General features: G+C 44.8%; 1 protein-coding gene across 2 annotated transcripts in view; it reads right to left on the reverse strand.

Moving 5' to 3' along the window:
* Positions 1 to 9,143, reverse strand: part of Dsp (desmoplakin) — a 52,377-nt gene extending 43,234 nt beyond the window's left edge. Inside the window, exon 1 of one of the 2 annotated variants that reach the window (XM_070024611.1) lies at positions 8,673 to 9,143. In XM_070024611.1, the coding sequence (XP_069880712.1) occupies positions 8,673 to 8,872 (200 nt within the window). In that variant the 5' untranslated portion in view covers positions 8,873 to 9,143. The remainder of the gene's footprint in view (positions 1 to 8,672) is intronic. The other variant, XM_070024612.1, reaches the window with a different exon arrangement.
* Positions 9,144 to 10,943: the final 1,800 nt, after the last annotated feature.

Here is a 10,943-nt window from a genome sequence, read left to right on the forward strand (position 1 = left end):
GTGACTCATACTACAAAGAACCTGCCTGTGCAAACTTTTTCCCCTTAGTTCATTTACTTGTTTAAACAAGTAATGGTTCCAAGCATTTGTATAAAGATCATTGGCTATAAGGAAAACATGTTCTGGATTTTAATCCAAACAGTTCACATGAAAATCTGAACAGCATCCTAGAACTATATCTTTTTTTTTTTTTTTTTACTATGTTTAAACAATGTTTTCTTTCTTTCTTTTTTTTTTTTGGGGGGGGGGCCTCCGGTCGTGGGGCCTGAACTCTGGGCCTGGACGCTGTCCCTCAGCTCTTCAGCCCAAGGCTAGCGCTCTACCACTTGAGCCACAGTGCCACTTCCGGCTTTTTTCTTTTTGCTTATGTGGTGCTGAGGAATCGAATGCCTCAGGCATGCAAGGCAAGCGCTCTACCACTGAGCCACCTTCCCAGCCCCAACAATGTTTTCTTAATAGGTCTTCAGGTATCAGTTTAACACTAGTTGCTAGAATATTGTAGTTTAAAAAAAAAACAAATATGCATGAGAAGCATACAGCATTACAAAGTAAAATTATTTTTTAAAGAATTACTCAATTTTACTGCTCATTAGACACTCAAGCTAACTGTATTTTTTTACACTTTATCACTTGCCTTCCTTTCTTTTTCCACGCCTCTCTCATTCTCCTTTTTAAAAACTTCAATCGATGCAGTCTTGTATGTATTCCTCAAACAAACAAATTCCTCTGCACTCAGGTTCACTGAATTCAGCTTAGAAATAAAGCTCAGTAAAGTTTTTTGTAAATTATAATTGTAAAATACATTAATGGTGAGCTCGTGGCCTTTTTGTTTAGCTCTTTATAATTTTTGTTTTCAATGCTGGAGATGGAACCTGAGCCTTACACATACTTAAGTGCTATACCACTGGATATATCCCCAGCCTTTTTACAATTTTTTTTTGTATATACTTTTTATTGTAAAGGTACTGTACAGAGGAGTTACAGTTACATGAGGAAAGTAATGAGTATATTTCCTATCGAGGATTGTTACCTCCTTCTTTATGCCTTTTTATAATTTTAACACCTCTTTCACATATTCTATATTGATTGCGTTTCTTTAAGGAATCTTAAGCAAAAAGAAGAAATAATTTTTTTCACGTAAGATATTGTACCTCCAAGATTCACTGAACATCCTAGACATCACAGATGTGGGAGGAGGAATGACTGACCAATAACGCCTCCTCATGGTAGCTCATATGGTCACAGCCTGCCCCCATTTCTGCACTATTTGCACACCTGGCTACACACTCCTGGAGAGCAAAGTTCCATACCTTAGTCATCTTTACTCCTACACATGCCTAACAACACAAGGCCTTGCACACATAATGAACCTGACGTATGTTTATTTGACTTATTAAAGTAGAAGAAAAAACAAAGGCAAATAAACAAAGGCAAATAAATGACTGATTTAAGAATCAGTCCTTATCTGATTTGAAAAGAGAAACTGGGGAGCACAGCTATTCCTGCCCCCATTCCTATCCCAACAAGTGAGCAAAAGAAAAGGGTTTCTTCCTGTAGACCTAAGTGAAAGGGTCTCACAGATCTCTAGATCCTTCACTTTGCCCTCATGGAGGAGCTAGGGAGACAGTACTCGGACAAAAGTCCCACTTCCTGTCTGGGTAGCTCTCTATTTGTCATGTTTGTGAATGGTGTAGGGAAGGGGGCAACTTGATCACTTCCTGTTGTCTTCATTAAGATTTTGAGTTTGGGCACAGTTGGAGCCCTACTCCAACTCCAACACAGAGCCTGGGCCTCTGAGCAAGCTGGAGTGATCAGCCTTCACAATGCTTGCCTGTCATGTCTGAATCAGAGGTAGGTAGGAACACCCAACAGTGGTGTTGTGCAGGCACGACAGAATGAACTCCTCACTTCCAAAGGGCTCTGCCTCTGGTGGTTGCTACTATTCCACAATTCTGGAATTTTCTTTTGTGCTTTTGTCTTTGCCCCAGTCTATAATTTTAATGTGTGCAGAAAATTGGGTAAGGGTGAGGAAATAAAAACAAGAGTGCATTCATGTAGCAGTTAAAATAAATTTATATTTTTAAAAAGTGAGATTCATAGCTGGTGTCTCCTGCCTGTAATCTTAGCTACTTAGAAGGCTGAGATCTGAGGATCCTGATACAAAGCCAACTCCAAAAATCCAGACTCTTATTTCCAATTAACTAGTTAAAAAAAAAAAAAAAAAAAAAAAGCTGGAAGTGGAGGTATGGCTCACGTGGTAGATAGAGGCCACCCTGGAGCAAAAACAACTAAGCAAGAACATGAATCCCTGAGTTCAAGCCCCACTAACAACACACACACACACACACACACACACACACACACAAAGAGGGATTCAAGAAAATGAATTTAGAATTAACTGAGCAATTTTTAAGAATTCTTAAGATTATCTAAAGTTTCTACAATTCAACAAGAATAATATATTTAAATTGCATGAAAAAAGCTTATTGAGGAATGAGAAAATTCACCAAAAGATGCCTTCTTTTCTTTTATGCACAGAATATCCTAAGAATGTTTGGTTCTTACAAATTCAATACCAAACTAAGGGTTTCTATTTTGAATCGTTTTCCTGTTCAAAAACTTACATTTATTTTACTGGGCACCCCCAAATTGTTAACACGAAGAAACCAACTCTTTATCTTCCCCCAGATGCCAAATAAATGAGGCATGTTGAATCTGAATTTTAAAAAAAAGTGATTTCCAAGGAAAACCTTAGATCTGCTTGCTATGCCTTTTCACTAAAAGAGTTGTCTTTTTTCATAAAGTGTAGAGATAGCCTTCCTTGTGTTTTCAAAGATGTGGGTCCATCCAGCTCAAGGTGACAGGACATTCATAGGAGGTCACTCCACACAATTCACTGGGTCTCAAAGGGCTTTCACTTCACCATCAGAACTACCTGAAGCCATTTTTAGTTTTAAAAGACTGGACACTGGGATCAACCTAGTAGAAGAGAAATGGAGAAAAGCCTGGGAACGACCAGTGCTCCCAGCACTAAAGCCTTCAGACTGAAAGGTCTTCTAGAATCGTCTAGAACCTCCTCATCTGGAAAGACTGGTTCTTTGAGAGTCGAGGTAGAATTCTCCCAGTCACACCCAAGCCCTCTTCTACTCCACGCCCACCCACTCCCTCCCCCAAGAAGTCAGCATCCAGGCGTCAGGCATCAGCAGATTTTCTCTTCCAAGACATTTCAGTCTCCTGAGCAACAATGATATCATACCCATATTTAGAGAAAAGCATTACTACCACTGAAAGCTGTTTTGTCCCACTAAATAACTATTAGACAGCTGAATACAAAATCAACAAGCGATCCTCAGTACAGAATCATATTGGCAAGCAAGAAAGAAAGAAAGAGAGAGGAAAGAAAGAAAAAGAAAGAAAGAAAGAAAGAAAGAAAGAAAGAAAGAAAGAAAGAAAGAAAGAAAGAAAGAAAGAAAGAAAGAAAGAAAGGAAGGAAGGAAGGAAGGAAGGAAGGAAGGAAGGAAGGAAGGAAGGAAGGAAGAGAGGGAGGGAAAGGAAGGAAGGAAGGAAACCACTTCCTTTAAAAGGGAATAGAAACTTAGAGTACTAATGAAAGAAACAACGGTTCTGAAATTAATATTTCACAGGAATGCGGAGGAGGATCACAACAGATTAAAAAGAAGTAAAACCTTGTATTTGCTAGACAAGAGTTTACAAGTGGAAAAGATAAGTTCTAACAAGAAAGGGTGGATGTTTCCCTGGATCATATGTCGTCTTGGATTGAAACTCCACCACTTGTTAGTTGTACAACCATGGGGCAAACTATTTATTTATTTTTATTTATTTATTGCCTGCCCTGGGCTTTGAACTCAGGGCCTGGGCTCTGCCCCTGAGCCTCTCTGTGCTCAAGGCTAGCCCTTTACACTTGAGTCACAGCACCACTTCCAGCTGCCACTTTCTGCTTTTTCTGCTTATGTGGTTCTAAGGAATCAAACCCAGGGCTTCATGCATGCTAGGCAAGCACTCTATCACTAAGCCACTTTCCCAGGCCCTGTTTAACTAAATTTTAACCTCAATTCCCCATCATCAAACTGATTTAGTTGTGAGGTTTAAGACAAGATGCATAAAACATACCTTGCATATCAGAGATGTCTACTAGGTAATAGGAACAATTATTAGCCATGGAGCTGATCTTTAATAAAACATATACCTTACCCACATTTAATAGCCATGTAAATGTTGTTCACCATATATTAAGCCAACCTGAATCTTACTTTGCCATCATTTCTCTGAAAAATATTTAGATCATACATTCTATGAGTCACCCAAGCTCTGAGCCTGTGTTCCCAAGACTCTCCCTGGCCTCTTGCCTCAAGCGGTTAGCTGAAGCTATCACTCCACCTGGGCTATACCTACTCTCCTTTCCCACGGCCACGGCCCACATTCAGACTTCTGTTCCCTTCTTCCTGCAGTAGGGCAAGGGCTCCCTTACTCCTACTCCTCCAGGTAGTCTTTTTCCACTTCACCACTCCACACAGAGCTGTGGTGTTCTTTGAAGAGCATCCTGCAGCTCAGTTATGACCACCCTACTTCCCTGCTCCCTCAAAAGAATCACCTTTTATTGGCTACAATGACAACCTGCCAGTGCTCCCTTCCAACTGGCCAAGTGCTTTTCCATCATCTTCCAAACTACCTTTTGCCTTCCTTTTGAGTGCTTTCTTAGTTATAGTGAATGCCCAAAAAGGCCTCCCAAACTTTTCTCACCTCATCTTCTCTGATGGCCCATCAGAGCTGAAATACTCCAAAATCTAATTCAACACCACTTCTTTTATAAAGCCTGTGAAGACCCTGAAGTCGCTTATACCCCTCGCATCAATCAACCTATGACTTTTCAGTTTGGTTTGTAAAGTTAGCAATGGAACCTAGAGCCTTGCACTCGCTCGGCAAGTATTCTAGAGCCTAATTCTGCTCTCCTATATCACCATACTTGTGTTGTTTCCAAGCTACAGTCCTTTCAAGCATTCTCATTTTCACCTTGTCAATACCTAATGCATGCCTATGAAAATACTGGCTGCATGAAAATACTAACTTTGAGATACTGTCATTTAAGTACAGGACTATCCAGTCTAAAAGTCAGGCAGGATGGCGCAGAGAAGACCAAATTGAGGCTAAGTGACCCTCAGCAGTTCTTCCTGCTCTAAATCAGCACTAATGATTCTACTTGTCTCATGCTAAGAAACCAGGTTTTATTGGTCTGTTTGGTTTGTAATGCTGAGGCACTGGCACATACTAGACAAGCACTCTACCAATATCTACTTTCCAAACTCTGGTTTTACTTTTGAAATAATGAGGTCTGGAGGAAAATAGGCATTAGCATTATAACCAAATATTTTTGAGGCTTAACAACTATGTCCTTGCCTTGAAATCCTTCTACAAAATCCATGCTTTGATTGGTGGAAAATCTTTGATTGGTGGAACTTGGTTACTTAGGTGAGAAATTTCGTCACAAATTAGTAATTGGTTAAGAACAAGTCTAGAAAAGTTTTTCTTCCATTGAAAACAGTATTAATCTAATGCCTTATAAAAATCTTAAGTTTATAACTTTCAAAATTATACCTATTACATACTAGGCACACACACTTACTAAACATTAGTAAAATGTTAAGTTGAACATAAGAAAGAGTTTAAAAAGTCATTGTAGATTTCATTAGCCTAAATAATTACACAAGACAAATAGGTCATGGGAGAATATACTCAGATGCTAAGTATATAAATATAAAAGGAAGAGCTGAATACATAAAACAAAATTTTAAAAATCACCAATCTAATTCGGCCAATAAAGGAGTAGTTCTTGAAATGAGTATAAATCCAACCAGCTATTTTCATACTGGTTTGGGGGCCATGAAAAAAAAAATGGCTTTCAATTTCTTATTGGCACAGTTAATTGGACAAAGGGGTTTCCTTGTGATCTTTAAAAACTTTTTCTTTGGGGAGAGCCTTTTGGCCAGAAAGGGACTTCTTAAATTCAGTGTCATCTGTTTAGCAGAGGGCAGGGCTCCCTCCACCCTTGAGCAGAGGCCTCCTACTTCTAAGAGTACTTAGTCTGAGAAAACAGATCTCTCGGTACAAAACTGTAAGCCACCAGAAAAACAGGTACCGGGTGCCTGTTCCATCAGTAGCCATTATTTGAAAATGGAGAAGTCAGCATTTATGGGCTATTTTGTATTCAGCAACACCCCTACAGGCTAGGACAGGCTTGGGGGGAATGGGAGGGGGACTCCAATACCTGGGTGGGGGAAAGAATGAGAGCCTGCTTGCTGACTCAAAAGCTCCAGAGTCTGATGCTTGGCTCTGAGGCTGAGACACATCCCAGGTAAGGGGAAAAAAAACTCTTTCCTCCAAGTGAGATAAGCTTTTCACTAGGGTCTGCTTTCCCTTCTCAAGGGGATGTAAAACTTGACAGGCTTATAAACACTAGGAAAACAGAACACAGGACATTGGGACACTGTACAATGGGAAAACACTGATCCTCCTCGTACTAAATGGTTCAGTAAAGAATCTTAATTAAAAAAAAAAGAATCTTAATAAACCTGTATCTTTATGAAGTTTACTACCAATAAATGAATTAAAATCTCCTGGCCAGGCCAGGCGCTGGTAGCTCCTGCCTGTATGCTAGCTACTCAGGAGGCTCAGACTGGAGGATCTCCATTCAAAGCCAGCCAGGGTAGCAAAGTCCATGAGATTCTTCTCTTAAATTAACCACCAAAAAGCCAGAAATGGAGCTGTGGCTCAAGTGGCAGAGTGCTAGTCTTGAATAAAGGAAGCTTATGAACAACATCCAGACCCGGTGTTCAATCTCCAAGAATGGAAAAGAAAAGAAAAAATCTCTACAAAGTGTGTGAGAAGTCAAAGGAATGACACATTTCATTAACAGGCTCTGGTTATTGTCAAGATAAAAGCACTATGCGGGGGAGGGCATAGCTCATTGGTAGAACATTTGACTAGAATGTTCAAGACCCAACACTGCAAAAACAATAATTACAAAGGTAAAGATAAGAAATCCAGACCAGTTAAAAGAATATTAAATAAAAGATTAATAATAAATCTCTCTTCCCCCCCCCCACAAAACTACTAAAGAAATTACACATATTCTGACTTGGATTTAAATGATAAATCCACACATTTAAAGGAATATACACTTCCTAAATCCTGGAAGACCGAGATAGAAAAATAAAGCTTCAGACTTAAATTGTTGGCAATTTAAATTTTCTTTTTTAAACAAACTTTTGTGAAAATCCAAGTTTTTACTCCTATTGCTTAGCTTTAAAAAAAAAAAAAAAAAAAAAAAAAAACCATGGAAATCCCCGGCACATTCTGTACAGAAAAAAGATCCAAGAGTGTGACAATTTTTTTTTTGCTCACACTCGTACACAGAAACGAGAAAATAGATGATCAAGATGTTCCAGGAGTAAATAAATAAATCTAAGAAGAAAACACGTTGCAACTCGCCTAAGTCTCTGCGTTCAACACTGCTCGCAAAACAAAACTCTCGCAAGTGTTCAGGTGGCTCCTCCCCAGCCGAAGGCCACAACGCTGGGGAGCTTAAGTCCCGGAGCTGGGGCTTCTTTCCCCAAGCTCGACGTGAGTCCACTCCGGCGACGGAGTGAGAGCTAGTCCCTTACCTCCCCCTCCCCTCACCCCGGGGACCCTTGGGTCTGAATCTGCTGCGACCTGGGAAAGCGGACCCCGTGCCGCCTCCGGCAGGAGCCTCTTCCCCCGTTTCTAGACCAGGGAGCCCCCGCGCCCGTGTCGCCCGGGCCTTCAGCGCCCCACACCCCCCAGGCGCTGGGGACGTCTGTCCCGTGTTTAAGGAAACGATCGGAAAGTCACGCGTGGTGTTGCCAGGTGGCCAGGGCTGGTGGTCACTGGGAGGGGTGGGTCTTATCTGGGGGTCGGGATATGATCTGGGGGGTCGTGGGTATTATGGGGGGGGAACGAGGGTGCTTTGGTCAGAGTTCCGGTCACCAGCCTAGCCACCGCCCCTAGAAGCAGCCTTCCCTGGGGGAGTGGGGGCCAAAGGATCCGAGGCGGGGTCTTCGCGGGAGAAGGGTCTTCTCGCAAAGCCAACCATACAAACACTCCGGGCTGGCCCAGGACCCCCAGGTGTCGTTACGGTCGTAATCCTGGGGAAGACCCTGAATCTGGGGTGACCATAGTGTAGACGGGCGGAGCCCCGAATCCCTCCAGGACAGCGGGCAACGCCGGGACCTCACCCCCGCGGGCCAGCAGCCACCGCTGTGGTCACCCCGGGGGGCGGCGGACAGTCGCGCGGCCCGTGCGTCCCCAGAGCCCTTCCGGGGCACCCCGCTGGCCGGGGATGGGAGGAGTGACGCCCCTTTCCAGCCACCTGGCCCAGGCCCGCGAGAGAGGGCCGAGTCGGGCTCCCAGGGCCGGCCCCGGGCGCGGCGCCCACCCACACCCACCGAGGTCAGCGCCGTGCGCCGCGGGTCCTGCGCCCGGCCCGGGTCCTGCGGTCGGTTAATGCTTTGGTGACTCCGGGCACACACGCTCTCCGCGTTGAGACCTGCACGTCCGGGTCGCCTCCCTGTCCCGAGGCTCTGGGACCCGGCTGGGAGCCCGTGCGCGCCCCGCGGCCGGACCCCGCGGGTACCCACCAGTAGCCATCCGAGTTCTGGTCGTTGACGGTGCAGCGCCGCGAGTAGTAGGTCCTGGTGGTGGTGCACCCGCCTCCGCCACCGCCGCCGCCGCCGCCGCCGCCGCAGGTCACCTCGTAGCGCAGGTCCGGGCCGGACTCGGCGCGGGTCATGCGGCCCAGCGTGTTGATCCGCGGGTGGGACCCCCCGTTGCAGCTCATGTCGCCGGGCACTCAGGAGAGCCGCTCAGCGCCCAGGCCTACGCCGGGAGGGGCCGCCTTGGACAAGGTTAACGGGGGAAACGGGGGACAGGGGACTGGGGAGGAGCGCAGGAGGAGGGGGGCGCGAGGACGGCGACGACCGGCCCGGAGCAGCGGCCGCAGCGGGAAGAAGAGCTGTGGCTCTGAGCGTGGCGCGGGCGCAGAGGAGCTGGGTCTCCGAGGGGTGTTGGTGTGGGTCGGCGAGGGCTCGAGTCTCCTCCCCCGTTGGCACCCGGCGCTGGAGCCACACCTGGCCGGTTTCTTCCCAGGGCGGGGTGCGGCCGCCGCGCCTCCCCCGTGCTCCCACCCCCCGTCCCGTGTCACCGACGCGCACCAGCCGCCCCACCCCACCTGCGCCCGCCAGCCGCCGGCCCCGCCCTGCCTGCGCCGTGGGGAGGGGCGGGGTCTGGACTCGGCGCCACCCCACCCCCAACACACACAGCGCAGCGCCGGGACCCCCCTTTAAAGGATTTATTCTCTTCTGGGGCGGGGGGGGGGGGCGAAAATAAACTGGAATGGAAAGGCCTTTCGATTGGACAATTACTTGTTAAAACACTTATCTTTGCTCGCCCTGGAAACTGTGCCAGGCAAGCTTTGAATAGAAACCCAACTGAAGACAGAACGCCTGGTTGGTGGATTTGTTTGATGAGTTTTAATCCAAGAAATTGCCTGCGAATGTCCGATGTGTAAAAACTTAAAAAGAAAAAAAAAAGAACTGCCACCTCTAGAAAAATCTTCACAAGAATTATATTCTCTGGCGCATGAAGATAAAGACGAAAACACAACGGTTACTTTTCGTGGGATAATATCAAAATGTTACTTTAAAGCTCCCCCCCCCCCCTTTTGACGGTAGCTTTCATTAGGAAATTGCAAAAAGTAAAACTTCGGTTTCCACGTGTTGTACAAAGAACCTTGGCTGTGCTTTTCTGGCTCATGCCCCAGGACACTGTCTGGCCAGATCCAAGCGCTTTTGAAACTCTGAGCACTTCCAGCAAGTCAGTGACCGGGACCCTTGTGCCACACGAGCCTGAGAGCCACCTAGAGCCCCGACAGATAACCTCCCCACTGGGTGCAGAGGAGTAATTCCAAACCAGAACATTCCAGCAACTGGCTCCAAAACCACGCCCAGGTAGTAGCTGAGTGTTAACTACACTACACGGAAGACTCTGTCAGCTGAGTGGAGATACCAACCCATACACCATCCAGAAAAGCTGATTCTGTCATCTGGGAAAATGTTGAAATTATTCCTTAATCAATATCCTTTAAGGATCTTTATAATAAATTTATTTCTCATCTTTACAAATGTTAGCTAACTTCCTTATTATACAATTTCTGAAATGTGTACAAACTGACAAAAAAGCAGTGAAATAATATCCAACTATTTGTTCTAAAGGAAACAGAAGTGAAAATTCTAAATGTGTCATATTTGCACCCCTAATAAATAATACTTTAAGCTTAGGCACAACCTTTAACAACAACAATGAAAAAACAAAAACAAAAACAAAAAAACAACAAAAAACCTCTTGCTCTTTTGCTCCACAGTTGACAAGAGCTAACCAGTTTAAAATCTGGTGAGATAAAAGTTTGCCACTGTTTGCACCCCCAATAATTTCCATCACTGCCTCAAGTACCTCTTGTTTTCAATAAATGTAAATGCAATCACGTGTCCAAATGAATGCACAAACACTAATGTCTAAACAACCCAAGTTTTCTTCAGGAACAAAATCAAAAGCCAGAAATTAGCCTCACCAAAATCAGCCCATAATATTCTTCGGTTGGAGAAGAGAAAGACCATTTCTAAGTGTAAGTAAATAACACACACACACACACACACACACACACACATGATTTGGGGGTTTTCCCTCTACATGCCTTGTTTGTTCAGCAAATAATCATAAGCTGCTATATGGAAGCACTCATACCAGACCCTGCAAATGAGAAAAGTGGTAAGGCATAGAGTTTCTGAGGGAGGGAGTGACACTGTCCAAAAGGATATGTACTCATTACCTGACTTGTGTAATTGCAACTCCTC

This window comes from Dipodomys merriami, unplaced genomic scaffold, assembly GCF_024711535.1.
Source record: "Dipodomys merriami isolate MVZ:Mamm:240054 unplaced genomic scaffold, mDipMer1.0.p SCAF_16, whole genome shotgun sequence".
NCBI lineage: Eukaryota > Metazoa > Chordata > Mammalia > Rodentia > Heteromyidae > Dipodomys > Dipodomys merriami.